This window comes from Ambystoma mexicanum, chromosome 5q (genome assembly GCF_040938575.1).
Source record: "Ambystoma mexicanum isolate Mex_15411 chromosome 5q, UKY_AmexF1_1, whole genome shotgun sequence".
NCBI lineage: Eukaryota > Metazoa > Chordata > Amphibia > Caudata > Ambystomatidae > Ambystoma > Ambystoma mexicanum.
The window spans coordinates 1,082,347,531-1,082,374,454 of NC_090933.1; the positions used below are offsets into that span (position 1 = coordinate 1,082,347,531).

A 26,924-nucleotide genomic window follows, 5' to 3' on the forward strand; every position below is an offset into this window, starting at 1 on the left:
GGCTGCTTTCCACCTGCTTCCTACTTCTTGTTAATATTGACCCGGAACGCTGAGTTCCCAGCCTGTGATATCCCTCACTGGCGCACAGGGCAGGGAAGTGCTCGCTCCGCAGGCTTCTTTCCGCCTGCTTCCTCTATCTTGTTCATATTGACCCAGAACGCTGAGTTCCCAGCCTGTGATATCGCTCACTGGCACACGGGCCAGGGAAGTGTTCGCTCCGCAGGCTGCTTTCCACCTGCTTCCTCAGTCTTGTTAATATTGACCCGGAACGCTGAGTTCCCAGCCTGTGATATCGCTCACTGGCGCACAGGGCAGGGAAGTGCTCGTACCGCAGGCTTCTTTCCGCCTGCTTCCTCTATCGTGTTAATATTGACCCGGAACGCTGAGTTCATCTTGGAAATAGGCTAGAATGATAAAATGGAACACAGGACCACCATGTTAGGCGTACTTACATTTCTGCCAGCACTTCCAGGGCCGCAGCATGACAGTATGCCCCCTTCTGTGCCTGGTCCCGCCTGGCTTGCCAGGGTACCTTCTGTGAAACTGCTGCAGAAGACGGGAGCGTGAATATATCTCCTTGGTTACCATGATCTCTCCGAATCGGGATAACCCTTCCAGTGCACCAAATATTGTAGAGTGCCCTTGTGGTATCTAGAGTCGATCAGCTTGGATACCTCGTACTCTTCAGGCTCTGTAGGTTTAGGAACAGGTCTTTTCTGAATGAGCCTTTTGAAGGGATCTTCAATGTAGGTCTTCAAAAGGGAAACACTGGGTGGATTCTTCGCATATTCTTGGGTAGTAACAGCCTGTAAGTAACAGGATTGATCTTGGAGAGTATAGTAAATGGACCCAGATATCGGGGAGAGAATTTGCCCAGGTGAGTCCAACATGGAAGATAACGGGTGGATAACCACACCTTCATACCTGCTTTCCACTCTAGATTGTAGCTGCGTTTGCGGTCAGCATATCTTTTGTATTCCTTCCGACTTTCATCCAAAGTGGTTAAAGTCTCTTTGTGTGTCCTGTCAATTTTGCTCACGAGTTCTTCCACAGCGGGTATCTTGAAGGCCGTCTGGTCTATCATGGGAAGTAAACGGGGATGAATCCCATAAGTGCACTTGAAGGGACTCATTCATATAGCATTGTGGAAAGTGTTATTGTAGGCGAATTCGGCCATAGGAAGCAGACCTGCCCAGTTGTCTTGTCTTTTGTTACAGAAGCAACGTAGATATTGTTCGAGATTGGCATTGAGGCGTTCGGTCTGACCGTTGGTCTGTGGGTGATAGCCGGATGATAATGCTCTGTGAATTCCTAACTGTTCGCAGAGGGCAGACCAAAAACGGGAGGTAAATTGGGAACCTCTATCAGTGATGATAGAACCAGGAAGACCATGGAGTCGGACTATGTCTCGTAAGAAGACCACAGATGTCTCCAAGGCAGAAGGGACCCCGGGTAAGGCTGAAAAATGTGCCAGCTTGGAGTATGAATCTACCATTACCATGATAACAGTCTTCCCTTCGGAAAGGGGAAGATCGATTATGAAGTCCATTGACACCTGTTCCCAAGGTTTAGAGGGCAAACCCCCTTGTTGCAGCAATCCCAGGGGCTTCTTTCGAGAAATCTTGTGAGTAGCACAGATGGAACAGGCGGATACGTACTCCTGTACATCTCGACGCATAGATGACCACCAAAAAATCCGGGATAGTAGTTCAAAAGTGGCCTTTTCTCCCTTGTGTCCCGTCAAGTGTAAGTCGTGACAGAAATGTATAGCTTGGATACGTGAAGAGTAAGAAGGCAGATATAGTGCTGATCTGTGAAAGAGAAACCCGTCGCTCTGCGTGTTATCATAGCATCGTATTTCAACCGGTTTGAGCCCCGACACGGCTTCTTTGACTTCATTTAGAAACACATTACATATAGCCAAAATTCTTTCTTCGGGTATGAGGTGTTCAGCTGTTCATGGCTGGTCTAATTCTTTCGCCCAACAGCAAGGCAAGGCATCAGCAAGAACGTTCTGTGAACCAGGGATATAGGTAGTAGTGAAGTCGAATCCAGAAAAATAGTATGCCCACCTGGCATGTCTGGCATTCCGATACTCCATCTATTTGAGGACCTTCAAATTTCGATGGTCGGTGCCTACCACAAAGGGATTCGAAGCCCCTTGGAGCAGATGTCTCCACTCTTCACAAGCTAATCTGGTGGCTAACAACTCTCGTTCTAACTCAGAGTATTTCTTTTCGCTTGTTGTCAATGTTCTGGAATAATAGGTGACAGGGTGTTCAACTCCGGCTTTGTCTTTTTGTAGCAGAACCGCTCCTACCGCACTATCTGAAGCGTCAGCTTCCAAAAAAAAAGGCTTAGATTGGTCTGGCTGCATCAATATTGGAGCTGTGGTAAACAACTCCTTAAGACACTGAATGTCTTTTTGCGCTTCTGGAGTCCAAGAGAATCTCACGTTCTTCTTTAACAAAGAGGTTAAAGGCAATAGCACTTTAGAAAATCCGGGTATAAAACAACGGTAAATGTTCGCTAGACCCAGAAACTTTTGGACCTCTTTTACCGATCTTAGCTCTGACCATTGAAGTATTGCCTCAAACTTACCCGGATCCATACGAATACTTTCAACGGAGAGTATGTACCCAAGGTAAGACACCTCGGTAGCTTCAAAAATAAATTTCTCGGGCTTGGCATACAGTTGGTTGGCTTTCAGTTTGCGAAGGACCTCCTTCATGTGAATGCGATGGCTTTGTAGGTCAGAAGAAAAAACCAAGATGTCATCCAGATAGATAACTACGGAGATACAGCATGTCAGAGAATATTTTGTCAATGAACCTCTGGAAGATAGCCGGAGCGTTCACCAACCCAAACGGCATCACTCGATATTCATAGAGACCCAGTGGTGTCCGGAAAGCGGTCTTCCATTCGTCACCTTTTTTGATCCTGAGCAGATGATAAGCCCCTCTCAAATCGAGTTTAGAGAAGATACAGGCATCCCGTACGGCCTCCAGAATGTCACGTATTAGGGGCATGTGATACCTATCTCAGATAGTGATGTTGTTGAGACCTCTGTAGTCAATGCAGGGGCGTAACTCTTCAGTTCCTTTCTTGGACACAAAAAATAATGAAGCCACACCAGATGAGTTAGACGTCTTTATGAGTCCATTCTTTAGAATGACTTTGAGATAGTCTTTAAGTTCAGCCTTCTAACGCTGGGACAGAGGAAACATCCTGCCAAACGGAAGTGGTACATCTTCCTTAAGATTTATAGCGCTGTCTTCGAGACAGTGAGGTGGAAGGAGTCGGGGAATGACACCTTCGAATACTTCAGAGAAGCTTTGATACTGTGCTGGAATCAAGTAGATGGATGGATTGGGAAGCTCAATCAAGCAACCTGCGTGGAACTCTCTCTTAGGATTCTGCATGCAATTCTGACCACAAAAATCAGAGTCAAAGCTAAGTCTATTATGCTATGCTGGGGTTATGAAGACGAAGCCAGTGATTCCGAGAATAACAGGGAAATGAGCAGCCCTTATTACATCAAAGATGATCTTCTCAGCGTGACCCTCCATCATGATTAGAATGCGAACAGTCTCCATTTCTATGAGACCTGAGGACAAAGGTCTACCGTCGACTCCTTCAACCAGTATGGCTTGATTCTTCCGAACCAGAGGGATACCATGCTCCTTAGCCCAGGTAATGTCTATAAAGTTGCCTGCGGCCCCACAGTCCAACATGGCATACACCGTAATGGGTGTTCCTCCTGATGTGGACAAAGTGATCTGGAATACCATTAGGCGATTGTCCCCTTGGGTACCGACTCTGGTGCAACTGCAAGGGTTTGAACTTGTCTCCCCATTGCTTCCCTTGCCAAAGTACAGGGTTGCCTGTTTCCCTGACGACGTGGGGGTACCTCTGGGCAGTCTTGCAGAAGATGTTTGGAGGAACCGCAGTATCTACAGAGATTCAGCTCTCTCCGTCTCCTTCTCTCTTCAGTGGCCAAAGTACCCCTTGTAGCCCCTATCTGCATAGGCTCCTCAGTGTTAGGTCTCTCCTTAGCGGTTGTCGGAATGTTGAGTGGAGGTGGAAACCCACGATTCTTCCGTTTCTCAGATCTTCTTTCTGTAAGTCGGAATTCTATCTGTAAGGAGAGTGTCACTAATTCCTGGAAAGAACTTGGTCGAGCTATTCGGGCCAACTCATCCTTTATCTCCTCCTGCAATCCCCTTCTGAAAATGGTTTGTTGAGCTGTGTCGGGCCACCCAGCATTCTGTGCCAATCCTTGGAATTGGGAGACATAAGTCTGCACATCCTGGTTACCTTGCCTTATGTCCAGAATGGCCTCAAAAATTGAATATTGAACCTCTGGACTTTCAAATCTCTTCTTGAAACTCTGGAGCAATTGGTTATAATTGCCCATCAATGGATCATTTCCTGTGACCAATGGTGTCGCCCATGCCAATGCGCTACCAGTCAGATTTGACACTAAGAACCCCACGCAAGCTCTTTCAGTTTCGAAAGCTTTGGGTCTGAAATAAGTGTACACTGAACAGGCATCTAGGAATTCTTTCAAAGTCTTGGGTTACCGTCATATTTACCGCACGGAAATGGTAAGTCACCCTTACCCTCTCCACGGGCAGCGACCTGTTGACGAAGTGCAGCATTTTCGGCGTGGACCGCCTGCATCTCTACTCGAAGACCTTGGATGGTGTTACATGACTCTTGGTATTGTTCAAGTGAAGCCATTTTGATTTCTTGGCGTTGTATTCTGTCAGGCTCCCGAAGATCCTCCCCACACTCCTCCTCACCTGTTTCTTCTAAGGAACTGTCCAATGCTTCTGATGTCTTCTTTCTTCGCGGTTTCCTCTGTCATGTTGATTTCTTGTCTTTCTTTTGATGAAGATAAGGACGTGCTCCCTCGGAGGCCCCCTTGACTGGGAGTGGTAAACCAGAATAGGGGAACTCCAGGGAGCAAGACCCAATGTTTCAGGGAAAAAGCCTCCTGGCTGAAAAAACCCTGTTTGATGACGTATGATTGTTGAATCCGGATAATGTCCTTCAATGTAGACTTATCTTGGTGAGCCGGATCATGTAGGTACGCTGCACTCTGGGTATTGTAGTGCCTGAAGGAACAGGAAGACAGCTGGCAATACTCTGTAACTGCTTGTTTGGATAAGCAGAAAGGAACTCTGGATACCGTAGTTCCAACTGAGCGTGACTTCACAAGAACAATAGCACAAGAAGTTGGCGGTTGTTCAATACAGGGAAGTAGAAGGTAAGTGTAGTACAGTAGAGTAAGAGGTAAGGAAAAAAAAGAAGCATGTAATACAAGACTAATCAGTAGGAAAGTTGGAGGCAGAAGCAGAGACGCCTATGGAAGAGAGAAATACCGACTCCGGTAGAAAAAGAGAGGTAAGGCCGAAGCAAAGTAAAGAAAACAGATAGGCTAGCGTACGCCGGTAAGTAAGAATGAATGAATAACGGCGTCACGAGCCACGGGAGACCCGTGTGGCAGAGCCACGCCGTTAAAAAAAAGAAAGATAAGGAACTCCGACGATGGGCGTACGGAGGTAGTAGAAGGGAGCGAGAGAAAAGGCAAAAGAGAAAGTAAGAATGAGAGACGTGGAAAAAGGGAACTGAAGGAATAATACCACAGTACCTTAGGGAAGGCAGAGTCACCTGAGTGCAGGAAACCGTGCAGAACGACAAGGGTACTACATGGGAAGAAGTATATAGCGGAGCGCTGTACTGCTAAGAAAGTCGCTGGAACCCCGTACTGTGAGTGGGAACCATAGCCGATACAATGCAATGTTTGTATCCTATTCACCATGGATAAACATTTGGTGACCATCTTGGAAATAAGCTAGAATGATAGAATGGAATACAGGACCACCATGGTAGGAGTTCTTCCATTTCTGCCAGCACTTCCAGGGCCGCAGCATGACAATATGTCGATTGCTGACCCACTGAGCTATCTTTGTGCAGTTGAAAGGCTGGACCTGGGACCTGAAGCTTAATCACTGACCTACGATCAATCACATCAACCCAGTGAAATGTTTCACTAGCAATTATTAGGTCTTTATGACTCAGTAGGTTACTGGTGACAAAGCAGAATTCTCCTATTTGACTGAGGCTCAGAAGTAGGAGTACTGCAAACAGATTTTATCTCAACTGCACCCCGTTTCAGATTTGAGAAATTGATTTGCTCTGTTACTATTATGCAGGCAACCAGTGCTTAAAGTGGGCCGGGGCCTGCCGGGGCCGGGCCCCGGCAGTCTCCAAAAAGTGGGGCTGAGCCGCCCGCAACATTGGCAGGATGCATTATCCCGTCGCGGCCGCAGCCGCGACGGGAGATGCATGCGCCTGCCATGAAGTCAGGCGATCTGCCAAAAGTGGCAGCCAACCACTTCTGTCAGTCATAGTAAATTCATCTGGTGACCCCTTGCGCGAGAGGTCACCAGAGGCAGTTACTGTCCCTTTGTTTCCCCAGGTCGCCGAGGCGTTTTTAACCCTCGGCGAATCTGGGGATTCCTCGACATATTTCGAGGTTTATAAAAGATGGCTTTGAAAGTACACATTTCAAGCCATCTTTTATAAAGCTTTGCCGACGGACAATTTTGTCCGTAGTCAAAGCTTTATAAAAGACGGCTTGAATTGTGTACTTTCAAAGCCATCTTTTATAAACTCGAAATGTTTAAAAAAGATGGCCTGAAAAGTAGGCAAACCGTAGGGTATGCACCCAAATATATATAAATGTTATATATTTGTGTGCGTACCTTAATATGGTAACATATTTCTATGTTTAGAAAAGATGGCTTGCACAGTACACACACCATAGTAAGGTACGCACACAAATATATAACATTTATATATATTTGTGTGCATACCCTACGATTTGCATACTTTTTAGGCCACGCCTCTCCCACAAGCCATGCCCCCAAATGAGGGCCCCCCTAGATTTCTTACCCCACTTAAAGCCCTGCAGGCAACAATAGAGTGCAACACTAGTTTGTCATATTTTAGTCCATATTTAGTAAAATACTATAGAATATGTGCACTCTGTGTAATGTGTGTGCTCAATGTGATAAGGTTACTCTGTGTCTCAATGAAAAAGATGGCTGTCCCCTACTACGCTGACAGGGGGGAGAGATTAGACAATATTCATAAAGCAGTGGTCCTGTCTGGCAGAAAACAACTAAGTTAACACATTATAGCTAGACTGACCTCCAAGTGGAGCAAGGAGGAGAGACTCAATTAGACCCAGATCTCATGTAGCAGGAGAAAAACATATACATTTTTATTTACTAAACAAATTGGTAAAATACATATTACTCTGTGAAAGCTCATAATGCAAATTTCTAAGCATCTAGTGTACTGTACAGGATATACATTTGCATTATGAACTTTCACAGAGTACACACAGTGATTTGTATGTATAGTATTTTATTGAGTAAGACCCTATATGTATTAAGGGTCACAAAGATTTAATATGTATTTTACCAATTTCTTTAGTAAATACAAATGTATATTTTATTCTCCTGCTACATGAGATCTGGGTCTTATTGAGTATCTCCTCCTTGCTCCACTTGGAGGTCAGTCTAGCTATAATGTGTTAACTTAGTTGTTTTCTGCCAGACAGGACCACTGATTTATAAAGGTTACTCTGTGTAACATACCGTGTAACATACCTGAGTAGTATGTGGGATATGTTTTCTCTGTATAATGTGTGTGCGCCACGTTATGAGTATACTCTGTGTAACAATTGTACCTGTGTAGTGTAAAATTGCTCAGTGGGTTGAGCGCTTGCTGCTGCAATGTGTGTTGGATCTGCAGGTTGCAGGTTCGAATCCCGCCAGGACAACTAAGCCTTTCATCCTTCTGAGATCGATTAATGAGTACCGGCTCAGGCTGGGTATTATTGTATGTATATGGGTTCTATATAAAGCACTTAGACGTTAGCACAATATCATAACACATCATTAGCATTACCTCTTGTTAACCCACCACTTCTTCCCAGCCACACCATCTTATGTCCTCTACCATGTGTCCATTACTTACTACACTATTCCCTCTTTCCAATTTTGCATTATTTTGTACTACACATTTCTGCTTCTGCCATGAAATCTAAAGCTCCCTTGGAAATTGATTTGAGGCTCAGAAAATAAATGAGGCGGGATGCCTTCCCCCAAGGGGATATAATGCTGAAAAGTTTCTCCTCTATTTCCTATCCCTAAAGGAATTATCCGATGTGATGGCTATGTTTATAAAATGTGCTTGGCTGGCTGTGCCTAGGCAGATGCTGCTGTGCCAGTTGCTCTCTGCATGCCAATGCTGCTGTGATTCTGACTCTGCCCATCAGATCACGGATATTCCTTGCATGCATTGGCTGCCCTGCGCTGGCTACAGCTTTTTCACTGCTTGCAAATGGAACTAGAAATATGTTTGCTTGACTACATTAACCATAACCTGAATACACCCGTGACTGGATTTTAAAAAGGGGTCCATACCTTTTGGTTTTGTCAATTCTTGTTTTCAAATGCACATGAAACATTTAAAAAGAAATGTTTTTTTTGTTTGAAGAAACTCTGAAATGTGGGTGTTTGTGTGAGAGGTGGTATGGGTCAGTGATGGGTGGGTGAATGGGTATGCATGTGACTGTGAATTATTTGGGTGGGTGGCTGCATGTGTCGAGAATGCAGTGTGAGAGAAGGGTTATGGGTCAGTGATTGGTGGGTGAATGGGTATTAATTGGTGGTGTTTGTGTATATGTACTGGGTGGGTGCCCATGTGGAGAATGTAGTGTGAATGTTCTGGCATGTTGGTGCAGTCAGTCTAGCCATTTCTTTGTGAAATGGCATTTTTTACTGGGCTATGATAAAGCAAACTTGATAAGGGTTTTTGCGTGTCTAGACGTGCCTACATTGGAGCCAGTGTGGACCTGTTTTCTTATAACGGAATTGTATTTTAATGGCAAAGCCGACAGGAGTATGTTCTGTATGGCCGCTGCCATAGCCAGCTTGGACATGTTGTCTTATAGTATCATTACTGGCATTAAAGCCAACATGAGTATGTTCTTATATGGGAACATGGCACATCATTGTGCAGTCACCATGGACCACATTCAGCTGCTAGTGAGGAATGTGGGCTTGTGGCAGGCCTTGGCTCATTATGTTGACTCAGTCTCCATGTGGCTTGTACCCAAAGGGGAGGAATCGAATGAGGGTCTCCCTCTCTCTGCGTTCCTTGCCACATTCAATATGTGAGAATTGTCTAACAAATGAAAATGCTTCAGAAAACTTCCAACTCCTGTAAATATGTATAACCTGCTACAATCTATTTCTTTGTTTTTCTTTGGGTAGCCTGACAGGGGATGACTGTAGATCTGCTTGGTTCGGGCTCAGTTTCTAAGGAATGAACTTGTTGACACACCTTCTTTAATTTCATGCAACAGCCACATGTGTTTTCTTTCCATTGCATAGCACCATTTGGCCTTGGATATCTGCTTGCATTCACAGTAATTTGGTAATATGGGCCGATACACACTGATATTAATGCTACATATGGTGATCCATTCTTTTCTGAAATGTATATCATATTACAGTGATACTGTAACCATATTTTTCTTAGTGTAGAGGAACAATGCTATGCGATTCCACTTCCTGTTTTGTTAAGGGGTGAAAGGTTGTGTGCCATCACTTCCCGTGATGTCACTTGAGGGTGGTGTCAGCTGTCATCAGAGGTCAAGGGTTTGTGATGTCACTTCCGCTACCCCTTACAATTTTGTGAAATGACGTCCCTGGTGTAAAGCAGGATTCGATACACTGCATGGTATCATGCTGGGGCTTGCTGGTTTGATTGTTTGAATCAAATGTCCATAGGACCCTGTGGTCAATAGCAGCAGCCAGAAGTGGCAATGTCCTGACCAGTTGGATGCCGGGATTCTTCTCTGAAGGTCCTCATGAACTGGAACACTCTCCTACTCTTCGCATCCAGCCTAAGGGGCACCTCCAGACACACTGTCCCCTTGTAGATATCAGGATATCTAGGACCTCTTGTCCTCAGCAGCTGAAACATTATTTATTTTCTAGAAAGTGTTGCTTCTGTTTTCCACGGTTGTTGACGAAAGTCTCTTTCTCCCTTAAGGATCCTCCTGTCTTCACTCCCTTCAGAGGAGGAATTGAAACATTGATATTAAGCAAGAGATTTCCTAGAGTGGATCTTACTGTATACAAAGTTAAATTCATAGTGGTAATGGGTTGGTTTCAAGCCCCTCTCTCTCTCTCTCTGGATCCAACCTAAACATCTCCAGGGTAGGGCTCCCGCTCTTTTGTGTAGTCATAGGGTCGGTTGCTTCCTTCACATTTTCTGAGTTTCAGATGGTGGGAATGCTGGGATAACCAAAATTGTTTAAGTGAATCTTACTGCCCATTGGCTCCCAGTCTGCCCTAGTCCTGCCTCTTCAAGAATAAAGTACCTGGCTGCATTTACTAATCCCCTCTCCTATTCACCCTGTAATGATTGTGTCTGTTGCTGGCTCAGCAATGCCATTTGAATTCCCATTCGGGCCTAGGTGGGAAATGACTGTGTCACGTGGTGCGACAAAGGAAAGGGACTTACTGAGTTGGGACCAAACCAGCTGCTTCCAGTTCCCAAGTCAGGGCTGCCTTCGCAGCCTCAGAACTGTGACTCAGCACCAATGAGAGAAAGGCACTCCACCACATATTGATTTATATGTATGGGCAACTGCCACCTGCCACCTGTTGTGTATGTTGGTAGTGCATAGCTGCAAAGTATCATACAATATTGCATTAGTATGTATTTCTGTTTGTTGGTCATAAGGTAAGCAATGCTCTCAGAAATTGCACAGAAGAGAAAGATAGCAGGGAGCAGCAATTTGTTTTTTTTTCACAGTGTTTCGCAAAAGGTTACATTGATAATTACGCAGGTAATGATCCAGCTGATGGGTGCGAGGGGGGTTCTTGTGCTGGGTAAGGGCAGTCTCTCCTCCAGGCGAGAGGTGAGGGAGTTTTGGAGGAGCCGGGATAGTGACTATAGTGTTGATGTCAGGAGGGAGGGAGCTCCAGTGAAGGGGGTGAGTAGTGAAAAGGAATGGAAGCGGGAGGCAACGCAGGGGGTGCCGTGAGATGGGAAAGAGTACTTGATTGAAGGGTCTGAAGAGGGTAGTAGTGAGGTGATGGAGTTGACCAGGTTGGGGGATCCTAGTCCTTGGGCGGATTTAAAGGTGAGTAGAAGACATTTGAAATTGCATCTGTAATGCATATTGATCCAGCTGTCACAGAGGCAGTGAGCAGAGTGAGCAGTGGAATACATTGTAGAGGGTACATGCTGGTAGGCTGAGACTTTAGACTTTAGACTTTAGTGAAGGTGGCAGGAGTAGATAACTGGGTGTCAGACTTCGGCTCCACCTCCTCCTTCTCCTCACCTGAATCTTCTGATACTGAGTCCTTTACCGTAGCCCGGATTTGGGGACGTTCCTTCTTCTTGGTTGAGATAAGATCCTTAGGTGTTCTAACCTTCTTATCATGCAAGTAAGGTCTGGCCCCTCCGGAGGCCACCTTGGCAGTGGTGGAAACCTGCCGTGGGGGGCTCCCAGTGGGCCAGCCTCGGTGCCCAACGGAAAAAGCCGGAACGGCAGAAAAAACCCTTGAATGAAGATCTGCAGGCGAGGTGAGGAGTGGTTCCTAAGGCAAGGTATAAGGCAGGTTTTCCCAGGCTGAAATGATGGAGATGCAGGAATGATGGACCGAGAAGCGAGGGCTTTCTCTAAAGTCAGGACACTGTAGAATGCCAGGAGTGCCAGATGCCTCGGACACAGAAACTGATAGGAGCCGCGAGCGGTATAAGGTACAGGAAGGTAACAACGAGGAGCAAAGTGCGAAAGGTTTCGCTAGCAGAGAAATGGTTAACTGGAAGGCAAAGAGAGGAGCGGAATGCGAAAGGGATCGCGAGCGGAGTAAAGGTATCGGGAAGGCAGAGCGAGGAGCAGAGTGCAAGAGGTTTCGCAAGCGGAGAAAAAGTAAACAGGAAGGTAAGCAAGGAGCGGAGCGCAAAAGGGATCGCGAGCGGAGAAAAGGAATCAGGAAGGCAGAGCGAGGAGCAGAGTGCGAGGGGTTTCGCAAGTGGAGAAAAAGTAAACAGGAAGGTAAGCAAGGAGCGGAGCGCGAAAAGGATCGCGAGCGGGAAAGGCAGAACACAGATAGTCGGTTACTAAAACCACGTAGGCAAGTAGAAAAACAAATGGCGTACAAAGAGAAAACTCAAACCATAAAAGCTAACAGAACCAAACACAGAGCGGACAGAAGGGGAGAGGGACACAGGAGAAAAAACAAGCTCACGCCGAAAACGTGAGCGTGAAGGAAAACTCGGAAAGAAAGTTACGAGCAACTCTGAGCGCTGGTATTAGTGTAGGCAATACACAGATACAACGCGCTGAGCTTGGGGCGGAGCCTAGATTTATAGTGGAGGCAGCCATGATGGGTGAGGACTAGAGCGTCCATCGATCCCACAGCTTCCACCCTCGATTCCTGACAGTATACCCCCTCTTCCTTGTGGGTCCCCCTGGCTTGCTTGGGTGAAAACGATGGAACCTTTTCACAAGATGAGGAGCATGTATGTGGTAGTCAGGCTCCCAGGTTCTCTCCTCCTTAGGATAGCTCCTCCAATGTACCAGGTACTGTAACCTGCCCTTACGATACCGGGAATCGATCAAACGAGCCACCTCGCACTCGTCCGGGGCAGGATCCACCTTAGGGCGTCCCTTATGAACAGGCCTCTGAAATGGGTCTTCCTTGTATGCCTTGAGAAGAGAGGTGTGAAAGACAGGGTGAATCCTCTTGAGGGAATCCGGGAGTTTAAGTTTGAAAGCCACCGGATTGATCTGTTGAACTATGGGAAAGGGTCCAAGAAATCTAGAAGAAAACTTCCCCTTGTGAATCCATCTGGGAAGAAATCTGGTTGACAGCCATACCAATTGTCCCGCCTTCCAGTCGGGGTTTGAGCGTCTGCTCCTGTCTGCCCACTTCTTCTGGGCACCCTGGCTGGCTAGATGAGCTTTCTTGGCTGTCTCCTGTACCTCGTGCAGATCTCTAAGAGCCTCATCTAAGGCCGGAACTTTGGTCGATCGTGTATTAACCCAGGGTAGATGGTGTGGGTTGAAACCGTATGTACAAAAGAACGGACTCATCTCTATGGTGGTGTGAAATGCATTGTTATAAGCAAACTCGGCCTGGGAGAGAAATTCGAACCACCTCTCTTGCTGTGGACTACAGAAGCACCTAAGGTACTGTTGCAAGCTGGCATTGAGTCTTTCCGTTTGGCCGTTGCTTTGGGGGTGATAGCCCGAGGAGAGAGCCCTATGGATTCCCAGAACCCGACAGAGAGTGGCCCAGAATTTTGAGATGAATTGGGAACCACGATCAGAGACTATAGTCCTAGGCAAACCATGCAGGCGGACTACGTCACGGAGGAAGACGGTAGCTGTCTCTGAAGCCGAAAGCAGTTGCCGAAAGGCTGAAAAGTGTGCCAACTTGCTGTAGGAGTCACAAGTGACCATAATTACAGTCATACCAGAAGACACCGGGAGATCCACAATGTAATCCATGGAAATATGTTCCCAGGGGCGATTAGCTAGAGGAGGCTGTTGCAACAAACCTATTGGCCTACCCGTCTGATACTTGTTTGCAGCACAAACAGAGCAAGTAGAGACGTATTGACTCACGTCCTTTCTTAGTGTTGGCCACCAGAAACCCCTACTTAATAAGTCATATGTCTTTCTGATGCCAGGATGACCTGTCAAGGGTAAGTCATGGCACCAGGAAAGAACCATTCTTTGAAGCTTCTTGGTGGGAACATAAAGCGCCTCCTCATGGTAATACAAACCATCCTTCCCTTTGGTGATAGTAGGCGCGAGCTCTGGGCAACTCTGATACAGGGGTATAAGCTCCTTGAGAAAAGTGGTCGTGGAGGCCAAAATCCAGAGCTTGGGGAGAACAAAGTCATGCCCTTGATATAATCCTGACACTTCCCCCTTACTTCGGGACAAGGCGTCAGCCTTCTTGTTCTCCGTCCCAGGGATGTAAATTATCACAAAGTCATACTGTAGAAAGAAATAGGCCCATCGGGCATGACGGGCATTGGTGCATTCCATCTGCTGGAGTACCCTGAGATTTATGTGATCGATGCGAATCAAGAAGCTATGAGCAGCTCCCTGTAGGAGATGACGGCATTCCTGACAAGCTAGCTTGATGGCTAGTAGCTCTCTTTCCAATACGGAATAGTTCCGTTCGCTACATGTTAAGGTCTTGGAAAAATAAGCTACAGGATGCTCAAGATCGTCCTCAGATTCTTGGAGGAGTATGGCTCCCACTGCTCCAATGGAGGCGTCAGTTTCCATGATGAACCGTCTTGTCTGGTTAGGTTGGATCAGGATGGGAGCCATGGAGAATCTTTCTTTAAGGAGTTGGAAAGCTTTCTGAGGTTCTCCTTCAAAAGAAAACCGTACTCCCTTCTTAAGTAGAGAGGTAAGGGGGAGCACAGTTTGTGAGAAGTTGGGGATGAAGCGCCGATAAAAATTGGCTAAACCCAGAAAGCTCTGTAGCTCCTTTATGTTTCCGGGTTCCTTCCAATCGTGAATGGCCTTAACCTTTCTTGGGTCCATTTCGATACCTTCTTGAGAAAGGATGAACCCAAGGTAGGACACAGAAGTAGCTTCAAACTGATATTTTTCTGGCTTGACCAACAACCGATGGATAAGGAGTCTTCTCAACACCTTCTTGACCTGTGATCTGTGTTCATCAAGGGATTTGGAGTAGACGAGGATGTCGTCTAGGTAGACCACCACGGATAGGTATAACATGTCAGCAAACACCTTGTCCATATACCTCTGGAAAACTGCCGGGGCATTGACAAGACCGAACGGAGTGCTAAAGGCGGTCTTCCATTCGTCCCCCTCCTTGATCCTAAGGAGGTGATAGGCCCCGCTTAGATCTAACTTGGTGAAATACATAGCCCCTTGAACCACCTCCAGGATGTCTCGTATCAGGGGCATGGGGTACCTATCCCTTATAGTGATCTTGTTAAGTCCGCTGAAGTCTATGCATGGGCGCAACTCATCCGAATCCTTCTTGGGGATAAAAAACAATGATGCACCGCAGGATGACTTGGATTCCTGAATCAGCCCGTTCTTTAAATTAGCGTCGAGATATTCTCTGAGGGCCCTTCGTTCCGGAATGGACAGGGGATACATCCTTCCGAAAGGCACGATAGAATCAGGCACCAGGTCGATAGAGCAGTCCTCTGCCCGGTGTGGGGGTAGCTGCTTGGGGAGAGTATCCAGAAAGACTTCGGTGTATTCATGCTATTGGTGCGGAACTGTTGCTACAGTTAAGGAGCCGGGAGCTTCGGGACCTTCCCCAGTCACCACCATAGCTGCAGCAGTAATTAGAAAGTTTGATTTGCAGAACTGGGAGTCGAAGCACACCTTGTTGGCAGACCAATCGATAAGAGGATTTTGCCTCCTCAACCAAGGTATCCCCAGAACTAAAGGAAAATGTGCTGCACGTATCTGGTCGAATAGCAGGAGTTCTTGGTGATTGCCCACTCTCATCTGCAATGGAATCGACTCCCTCAGGATAGGACCCGAAGAAAGAGGTTCACCATCAACACCCTCAACAGGTATGGGTCTGGACTTGGGTCTGGTAGAGACTAGGTTCTCCTTAGCCCAGTTAAGGTCCATGAAGTTACCCGCGGCACCACAATCCAACATTGCCAATACCTCTACTGATGTCGCATCAGATAACTTCACGTGGACCTTGAAAACCATTAAACTATTGTCTTCGCCCTCTTCTAGGGTTCTTGAGTGGTTGCAAGGGTAACTGGCAGGTAGCCCAAGACTTCCCTTGCAGCAGCCCGGGGGTGGAGTTTTCCTTCTTCCTAGGAGGAACTTCTGGACAGTTTCTCAACAAGTGTTTAGAGGATCCACAATACATGCACAATCCCGCCTCTCGGTGCTGTCTCCTTTCTTCAGGAGTCAGAGGTCCACGAGCTGCTCCAATCTGCATTGACTCTTCGGTGGACGATACCGGTCTCTGAACTGGAGTCTGGGAGGGCAGGCCTATCATCTGTGAGGTTCCCCGTGGGCGTCTCCTTTCTTGTTGGTGTTCATGCAGCCTGAACTCGATCTGGAGAGACAAGGTCATCAGGTCACGAAATGACTGTGGTCTGGCTATCCTCGCAAGCTCATCCTTGATCTCGTCCTGAAGTCCTCTTCGGAAGATCGTCTGTTGAGCCGAGTCCGGCCAGTCCGCCTTTGCAGCCAGTCTGAGGAAGCGTGAGATATATGTTTGCACGTCTGTATTTCCTTGACGGACATCAAGAATGGCTTCTAATGAGGAGTATAGAACCTCAGGTCTATCAAATCTATCCTTAAAGGCTGTCACAAACTGATCGTAGACATTCAGGGATGGATCATCATTGGAGACCAGTGGTGTTGCCCATGATAAGGCATTCCCAGAGAGATTGGCAATTATGAATCAGACCTTGGCACGGCTAGTCTCATATGCATGAGGCCTGAATGTGAAGTATACTTTACAGGCGTCCAGGAAATCCTTGAGACCTCCTGGATGACCATCATACTTGCCGAACGAGAGAGGCATCGTGGGTGGGTCTCCGTGGTCACCTCGACGCAATACTACTTGTTGGCGAAGGACTATGTTTTCAGCCCTTAGGGATTGTACTTCAGTTGTCAGGATCTGTATAGCCGCTACGAGTTCCTGGTATTGTTCCAAGGATGCCATGTTTGTAGTTGGGTGTTGTATGCTGTCAGACTTCGGCTCCACCTCCCCCTTCTCCTCACCTGAATCTTCTGATACTGAGTCCTTTACCGTAGCCCGGATTCGGGGACGTTCCTTCTTCTTGGTTGAGACAAGATCCTTAGGTGTTCTAACCTTCTTATCGTGCAAGTAAGGTCTGGCCCCTCCGGAGGCCACCTTGGCAGTGGTGGAAACCTGCCGTGGGGGGCTCCCAGTGGACCAGCCTCTGTGCCCAAGGGAAAAAGCCAGAACGGCAGAAAAAACCCTTGAATGAAGATCTGCAGGCGAGGTGAGGAGTGGTTCCTAAGGCAAGGTATAAGGCAGGTTCTCCCAGGCTGAAATGATGAAGATGCAGGAATGATGGACCGAGAAGCGAGGGCTTTCTCTAAAGTCAGGACACTGTAGAATGCCTGGAGTGCCAGATGCCTCGGACACAGAAACTGATAGGAGCCGCAAGCGGTATAAGGTAAAGGAAGGTAACAACGAGGAGCAGAGTGCGGAAGGTTTCGCTAGCAGAGAAATGGTTAACTGGAAGGCAAAGAGAGGAGCGGAACGCGAAAGGGATCGCGAGCGGAGAAAAGGTATCAGGAAGGCAGAGCGAGGAGCAGAGTGCGAGAGGTTTCGCTAACAGAGAAATGGTTAACTGGAAGGCAAAGAGAGGAGCGGAACGCGAAAGGGATCGCGAGCGGCGAAAAGGAATCAGGAAGGCAGAGCGAGGAGCAGAGTGCGAGGGGTTTCGCAAGCGGAGAAAAAGTAAACAGGAAGGTAAGCACGGAGCGGAGCGCGAAAGGGATCGCGAGCGGAGAAAAGGAATCAGGAAGGCAGAGTGAGGAGCAGAGTGCGAGGGGTTTTGCAAGCGGAGAAAAAGTAAACAGGAAGGTAAGCGAGGAGCAGAGCGCGAAAAGGATCGCGAGCGGGAAAGGCAGAACACAGATAGTCGGTTACTAAAACCACGTAGGCAAGTAGAAAAACAAATGGCGTACGAAGAGAAAACTCAAATCATAAAAGCTAACAAAACCAAACACAGAGCGGACAGAAGGGGAGAGGGACACAGGAGAAAAAACAAGCTCACGCCGAAAACGTGAGCGTGAAGGAAAACTCGGAAAGAAAGTTACGAGCAACTCTGAGCACTGGTAGTAGTGTAGGCAATACACAGATACAACGCGCTGAGCTGGGGGCGGAGCCTAGATTTATAGTGGAGGCAGCCATGATGGGTGAGGACTAGAGCGTCCATCGATCCCACAGATTCCACCCTCGGTTCCTGACACTGGGTTCAAGAATGAGTATGATGGATTTGTAGTGTGTGGGGTGAGTGATATGAAGTTGGTCAGAGTTTCCTAACATTTATCAGGTTGGTCCTATCAGCAGCGACAGCGGATGTGAGGAATTGGTTAAATCACAATGGAAATACCCGCAGAGTGTTAATATAAGGCTTTATTATTTGTAATTGATCTCACTGCTGCCAGGTATGGCCTAGCAGTCGTTTTGATTATGCAGGGTTTTCGTCCCTTCTCCCCAAAGAAGAGCCACGCCTTTAGGGCTAGGGAGCTGAACCCGCTCAGCAAGACCCTCCATAGGGGTTTGGGAAAGCAGGACTCACTCAGAGGGACTCCCCTCTTGGGGACTAGGACTCCCATTCCTGCAAGGAACTCCCTGTCCATAACATGTTATCTGCCTACATGGGAATCAGAAAGACTTTTGGTAATTCTATTTTTGGATTCTCCTAGTCGTGACATTTCTTTGGCTTCAGGTAATGAAGGAATTCGCCTGAACGCCACAGCCAAAGAGGAACGACACACCCCTTGTGTTTGTGATGATGTACAAAAAACAATGAGGAAGTTGGAAAGAGAGAGAGAGAGAATCCTAAGCAGAGGACATGTAATGGGAGGACATCCTGGAGGAGTGGCACCACTCTAGACCGCAGACCTAGCGGTCACGTGGAGAGAAATAAATCACTAGGAAGATGCCGGAAGGCTGGCATCCTGACTGGCTGGCAAAGAAGCCAAGATCAAGAGAGAGCAAGAGTCGGAAAAGCAACTGTCTCAGCTGGTGGCGCACCAGTAACAAATCTAGACACCAGACTGCAGCGGATAGATCGGATTCCCGATCTCTGCATGTAAAGTGCATTAGCTGCCGAACCAAGCAGTGGAAGGGAAGTGAACGTTCCCGAAGAGGTAACGCTGCTGAGCGGAGCAAACATTGATATTCGAGGCTGGGAAGGCCACAAGGGTTACAGGAGCCAGACCTGAGCGGGCAGACACACTACCAAATTTGAGCTAAAGCGAGCTGGTCAGAGGGCGAGAGGGCTTTGGGGAGCCCATAGAAATTGAGAAACATTAATATTCAAGGCTGGGAAAGTCATAGGGGTTACATAAGCATGAACAACTCACACAGGCACACGCCGCACCTCCGAAACCCAGGTTCAATAAGACAGTTAGAAATCCAGAGGACTTTGAGGAGCCCAGGAAACACAAAATATAACAAGCAAAACAGGAGAGAGAGAATCTGGAGGGTTTCAATCTGGAAGCACAAAAAAAAACATTGTCAAGCATCAAGTTGAAAATGGTGGAATTGTGTTAAGAACACCTTCTCTCACTGGAAAGTGGGAACCGTATGGAATTAAGATCTGTCATACACAATCTGCAGGGAGGTGGAAAACAGGACCGCGATAAACAGACACACCTTTAAATCATCCTGAGAAAGGGATCCAAGTAATTTGGCCAGGCAAAAGCAAAGGACAAAGGCTCTTGCTCCAGCCTCATTAATGTTGCTTGGTTTTCCTAAGTGGTTGGCCAGATAGCTAATGTGGCTGAAATAGTTTGGAATAATGACTATTTGTTTTGGACTTTGACGAGCACCCTTACTTTATCTTGGTAGGCATGGAACTTCCCTCACAGCTGAAGGGCTAGATTTTCATTTGTATTAGAATAAAAACCCTAAAAAAGCCCCCACTTAGTCCGACTCCTTCTACTGATTTGCTACAATTAGTATCATACTTTCTCTTATGAGAGTCTTTTGGTACTGATGAGACAAGGGGTGAAAATACATATTTGAATAACACAGTAATAATAATCATTTTAATACCAAAGAAAAATGTTAACCCCCAACCCCTTAAATGCCAGGCTATTATGCAAGTCTATGGAAAAAGGACGAGCATACTCGCCCTTGGCACTTAGGAAGATGCAGTTTTAACATTTTTTTTAAAGGGACCATTTCAATATGCTTGCAACATTGTACTCAGAAGTCTGCTCTTTAACCTGCCTGCTGCTGGTCTGTCTCTAGACCGTCCAGAGTTAACATGCCTGGCCATTACATAGATATCAAGGACCTAGATTCACAACCAAATGGGGTTTAACCAATGACACCCCTTTTGATACACAGAACATATGTGGAAAGTGAGCTTGTTTGGCAAATCTCACTTTCCTGCAGAATCAGAATTCAGCTTCACTTAGTTCCTAAGTAAGTGTAAACATTCAGGTGAGGCGATGGCGGGTTCAAATGGTGTATATTGATTGAGCAGCTGCCCATTTAATCTCATGTATGTATTTGAATGTATATAGCGCTTTAGCCAAAGCCCTGTACAAAACGGATCGCACTAACAGTAACATAAATTATATGTGATAAAAAAAGAGGTAACCAGCATAAAGCTACATATTAAATTGGGGAGTAGCATGAAGGGACACTTTTAAAAAAGAATGGAAACATTACAGAATAAGGTCAGAGGTGCTTGAAAGCCTGGGACCAGGAAATGAGAATGAGCGAAAGTGTGAGTGAGCACAGGGGGTGGGGAATAGGACAGCCAATAAAAACAGAGAGGGTGAATGACAAAGAATGACGAGTATGACTAGGAGTGTAGACAGACTAAGGAAAGGAAAGAGGCAGCAAGACAATGCAAAATTATGTTTCTGCTAACGATTCCTAGAATTGTATGGCCATGCACTCCAGAAAATGGTTATATATTAGCAAGGTCAACGATGTTTAAGACGCTATTTTGAAAAAAATGTATATACATTTATTACAAATGAATGTTATATGCTCAGTAGTGAGAAGAGGAAAGAACGCCTATATTAAACACAATTATAAAGTGCAAATCTGTATAGAACAATCATAAAAGTGTGAGTCAGCTGAAACTGAGGCCGAAAGAAATGCATGTTTAAACACAAATAAACAGAAGGAAAGTAAACATGAAAAATTAGAGCAAAGAGAAAAATAAAGGTGACAAATAATTATGATACATATATCTTCTAGCAAGTCTCTAAATACTTCCTCACTGAAATATATAACTTGCAGTCGGCGCTTTTCGCATTGAGCCAGTTGTGCTCTGAGTCACCTTAGTGCTTTGCCTCTCACATCTTCGGAAAGTAATAGTCATGCAGAGCAAGGAAACACGCGGAGGGGATGAGCAACATACTTCAAGCATTACAGAGCACACTATCAGTGGTGATAACTAGCATGTGCTGGATTATCCTGAGCCGCATAAACGAGATCCGCACTACATGATTGCATTTAATATAGGCATTCTTTCATCGTTTCTATACAGAGCCTGTCTTGCAATGTGTACTAAACGTCATTTCTTTTCTTCTAAATAATGCCTGAAGAAAAACATATTTGAATGTTGCTCTAATGTAACCATTTTGGAGAACCGGGGCATATCCTTGTTGGCATTTTTAGCTTGGGCTGTCAGGTGTCGCTTGCAACACCTATAAGTCTAAACTATTGCATTAGAGTACAGGTGGGGAGAAATTACACATGAGAAGGGACACAAAGCTTGAAGGTGTTGTTTGGTTACGTGCCCACCCATTGACTGTCCATGGCCATGCTATTTCCTATGGCCATTTCTACCTGGTTCCTGCCCCTCCCCAGCCAAAACACCTCTTCATGGGAACTCTTTGAACTCGATATGCTCAAGCCTTGTAATCAAACTTTACACTTCTGAGAGTTAATGATTTAATTGGAGTTGTAAATCCTTTACTGGTGTAATAAAAATATCTTTACCAGGTCTGCCTTCAACCACTCGATTTATAAGGACTCAGTGGGCCTCATTATGACCCTGGCGGTCAGAGAACTACGGTACCAGTAAGCATGCCGGTACCGCAGTTCCCGGACTGCCATACTACATGTTGTGGTCGCGGGTGCCTGTCAGCCCGTTAGGTTTTACCTGGCGGGCTGACAGGCACCCGCGAGCACAGCACGTCGGATGCGCCGGCACAACTCTGAATGTGCCGGTGCATCCGACGTCCCTATCCCCATTCAGCCCTCTAGGGCAGAATGGGGATGAGGAGGCCCTTGATTCCGGCACCCGAAAATGGGCAAGTACCGGGTCCGCCTAACTCGGCATGACCCAGTTCTTGCCCATTCACGGGTGCCAGAATAAATGCAACTCCGGCAGCTACCACCAGAGCTGTAATGATGCCCAGTGTCTCCTTCACTGAAGTCCTTTTAAAAACAAGCATTGGCAAAGCCAACAGTTTTGGCTTGTGCATAAGTATTAGGCATTTGCCAGGCACAGATATTTGATGCCCAAGTACTCGCACTATTAATACCACTACGACAGTGCCTGGCAAGTGCCTTTCCCACATCTACACAAAAGCCTATGCGCGTTAGTGAATGTGTAATTCTAGCTGCTTCCTCTAAAGCTAAAAGAAACTTCTAGCTCTTTCTAGAAGAACATTCACTACCCTACCATATCATTGATGAACATGTGCTTTCTGCCCCATATTCCTCAGCGGCTCTCAACATTTAAAAACCATGCATAAGTAATGACCCCAGAGACTGGTGTGAAAAGAAAGCAAAGGCAGAACTGCAAGAGAGCGGGGGGTATGAGAGCGGAAGGGACAAAAGAAAGAAGATGAATAGCAGAATTGAAAATAGACTGGGCAGGGAGGCGTGAAAGAAGAGAGGAGCAAGCATGAAGTTGTGAGGAGACTAGTTTCGGAGCAAGGGCTTCGGTAGCCAACAAAGTAGAGAAAAGGACACATTTGGCAGAATGTGTACAGTTGGAAATGAAAAAATTAGCAAGAGTAAATTATGACACCAAGATGACAAGCAAGTTACGAACGAGAAAGTAAGAGAATCAGGATAAAAGTAAATAGGAGCAAGTGGAAGGAAATTACAAGGTGAAGAACTGGGAAAGAAAATAATCACACTTTTAGTTTTATTAGCATTAACATAAAGACAGTGAGTAGGCATTGATAATTTAATGGCTGAAGGACAGCCGGAAACAGGAGAGCCACTGACCTAAAAGGGACAATGAAAAACCATGAGCATCATTACGAGGCTGGCGGTAACCGTGCCAGTGCTACCGGCAGGTTGCTGCCAGACATGTTATGATTTACCAGCACCTGACTTCCCTGTAACACCGGGGATTCCAACTCTGGTGGTCCGGGAAGTCAGGCACCGGCAAATTTTAAGTCCCCATTCCCATAGAGTCTAAGGGGATGGGGACCACGGAAGCACCAGCACGGTTGTTAACGGTGCCGGAGCTTCCTTGACGGCTTGCCTAACGTGGCCGATGTGTCCAGCAGGGTCAGCCCTGTTGGGCACAGTGGCTCCGGCAGGCAAAACGGTAGTGTACCGGGCCTGATTCAACGGTGTCGGTAACCTTACCGGTAACCATTGTTTCCAGACCAACAAACTTGTAATGAGACCCCATGAGAGAATAACAGCAGAGAGAATAATAATAAGGGCCAAGGATCTTGCCAAGTGGGACCCCAAAGTGCAAAGGTACTGAACAGGAAGAGTTATCAGCCCCCAAAACACTTTAAGCATGATTTGAGAGAGGAACCCCGCAAAAGAACAGAACCAAATATGCCAGTAGAAGAAAGAGAACAGCAACGAATTGTGACAAAGACCTCGGCCTACACTTGCGGCCCTTGTGTGATGGGGCCTGCTGCTCCCTGTTGTGCCTTTCAGCTGTGTCTATTGTACCCTTCTGTGAGCTTTATAGTATAGGATTGTGCCTATAAGGGCAAAAAGCAGGACAGTGGAGGGACATGTTGGTATTCCTACCTGAGAAAGACACGTGCTGTGTTGGTCCGAAGACTTTCATCTGACTTAACTATTGATTGGGGCATTTTCGGTGAAGTTTATAACTTGGGCATGTTTTTTTAAGTACAGACATGTGTTATGTTCTCCGAGTAAAATGACCGCAGCTGTAGAGATACTCACACAAGCTGCATTGTGAATCCACGCAGTTTGCATATTCGCGAACTTTATTTACGACATGGGGTCCTGTAGGCTTATTCCTAATTGTATCTGGGATGACAGAAATGGAATGAGACAGAAACCTGTGATCATTGAGCAACATGTTTTGCATCAAGGCACCAGTCAGAATGAACCACAATATCAGGTGTGTGGATTGTAACTGAACCGTTTATGGCGTGTTAACCCTTGCTTTAGGTGGCTGAAGGGACTGGAAGACGACAACCAGGAGACAGACGTCCACTACAACTCTCTGACCGGGGAAGGCAACTTCAACTGGCGCTTCGTCTTCCCCTTCTTCTACATGCCGGCCGAGAAGCAAATGGTGGTCAGCAAACGAGAGAACATCTTCTCTCTGGAGAAGACGGAGCGCAAAATCCCTGCGGTGCTGGTGCTCCAAGTCTGGGACTTCGAGCGCCTCTCCTCGGATGACTTTCTGGGTACGTACGTACACACTCAATGATGCACTTTATGCCACTTCAAAGGTCTTACCAAATTGTGTTTCAGTTCAAAGATGTGTATTATACATGTTTAATTATTTGCTTGTTTTAATTCCTAAACATTACCAAAACCCCACAATACCATATCACGATGGGGACATAGACATGTCCTACTAATCACAGTAATACTGGTATGATGCCGGAGATTTATATTTAAAAAAGGACATCTCACAATGAATGACACAGCTACAGTCCCCATAGCAAGTTATAGAATAAACATAAAAAAGGGGTGACAAAGGCTTTGGCATGTGCTTGCTTTTACAGAGAAAGGCGTGTTTCTCTATCACAGTGAGAAACATTTGTTCCTTTATAGAAAGGCTTTTTAAAGCTCTGTAATTTGCCTAGTGGGGAGAATGCTCTCTTTTAGTCCTGGTACTGTCGCATCTTCAAACCTCCGATCCACTGGACTCAACAAATTCCAACGGAAAATTAGGCAAGAAAAGAAAAAAAGAAAAGAAAGATCAAGAGGAGAGAGACACATCCAAGCATAATCGTGAGAGTTAAAAGACATAGCTTATCAAAAAATGTAACTCATTTCAGACCACACATTAAGAGCTTCCGGTTTGCTAATATGCTCCACAGTTCACAACTACACACTATTTGTCAAGTGGCTTGTAACACCATTAAATTTCATGTTCATCCTGTCATGATCCGTCGATCAAGCCCTTTCTGGTCTTTCTGGTCCATGGCACATCGGGGGTTACTCGCTGCAGTACACCCAACATGGCCGTATAGACGGAACACGGTCTATCGACCTTTACGTCCTATGCAGCACGTTCTATAAATTAGCCACTCCCCTGCGGTTCCACGCGTCTCAACGCTACCGATAGCTGTGGCCTGATGTGCTCCGTAGTTCGTTCTCCTGAACTGTGTTGCTTCCCGGTTCCCGGACCTTCCTCCTTCTCCTTTCCTTCTACCTTCCTTGATCCTGTTCTTCCGCGTTCCGCGCAGACCGCCTCCGCGTGCTGCCTTCATTCCTAGCTTCCTGGAGTTTCCTAGATCCCGGACGAAGAAGCTGAACGAATCCTGGAATCCGAAGACGGCCGAGCGGGCTTGTACATGACCCGAACTGGTCGGAAGAAAACCCCGACAAAGGACTCTGCAAACCAAAGAAAACAGGTGAGAAAAGGGGAAACCTGTGACACATCCATCTTCTTCGTCAACTTATCAAGATAGAATGTCAATGCGATAGTGAACTTGGTGCTCTCTCCATTATGCAATCTTGACCACCATTCCTCTCCATTAAGAGTGGTATATTTGTTGATTTTAGTCACCAAATGTCTAGTTCTTAACTCCTTGAGTTCTGAGCAAAGCAGAACAAGATGCTTCAATGTTTCCTCAGCTTTCTTACAGAATCTGCAGTTGAGATTGTTTCCCAAGTCCTTTTTCCTCAGGTTTAGTATTTCTTTTGTGGGAAATAGGTTCAGCCTAAATTTAAAAAAAGTTGTTCTCATGAGTCTACATGGGAATTTTTCCAAGTATTTTGGTAAGATATTTAATGCTTTAGTCTCAACTGCTTTATTCTTCATACACACGTGTTGTGATCTCTGGGTATTTGTGTCGATCCAGTCCTGTTGGCATAATTTCTTTTAATTTTAACAGCATTGGGATTTTGAAGCAAGGTTTCTTCATCGATGTGCAATTGGAGCAAGTTCGATTCACAAGATTGCATCCACTTATTTAAGAGTGCATCATTTTCAGTCGGTCTTGGTATATTCAAAATCCTGCATTGCAGCAGTCCATCTGCTTCTAAGACTTTCCTGTACAACATCATAGTATTCCATATGACTCTTGCATTAATGGACTTCAGGCTCATTTCATAGCGCATACAAGCGGTGGGATAGCATTGAGGAAGTTGTTAAATTCTTTTCCAGAAAAGGTGTTCGCATTGTGACCATTTTGTATGCGAGCATCCAAGCGAGGCTTCCACTCTGTGTATGACTTTGCTCTTGTAGAGGTTTGTAACAGGCTTGAAGGAAAATCTGCCGAACTTCTTATGTATCGCTGCCCCTTGTGCTGCTAGTTGTTTGTACTTGCTTATAATTTTTCTGATCATGGGTCCATCATTAATGTTCGAATTGACAGTTGTTCCTAGGTACTGTGTTTGCAATACACATTTCAATTTCTCTTGTCCCAACCTCCATTGACATTTTTCGCTGTGACCTTTGGCTCCTTCAAGAATTTTAAGGATTAGGATCTCTGCCTTTGTGACATTTATTTCCAAGCCATTGGCGTCAGTATAATTTTTCAAGGTGGCTAATTTCCTCTGCAGCCCTACCGGAGTGACGTCAAGAAGCACAATATCATCTGCATAGATGATCCAACTCAGATGGTTTCTGTACTTTTTTTGGAGGAAATGATTGTACTTCTTCTAGAGCGGCTCCAATGCTAGCTATGA

At 46.1% G+C, this 26,924-nt stretch overlaps 1 protein-coding gene across 1 annotated transcript in view; it reads left to right on the top strand.

The window, feature by feature from the left end:
• The window catches only part of FER1L6 (fer-1 like family member 6), a 1,078,814-nt gene that overhangs the window by 959,802 nt on the left and 92,088 nt on the right, over positions 1 to 26,924 (top strand). Inside the window, exon 38 of the mRNA XM_069621590.1 lies at positions 24,225 to 24,466. Coding sequence (XP_069477691.1) covers positions 24,225 to 24,466 — 242 coding nt within the window. The remainder of the gene's footprint in view (positions 1 to 24,224; positions 24,467 to 26,924) is intronic.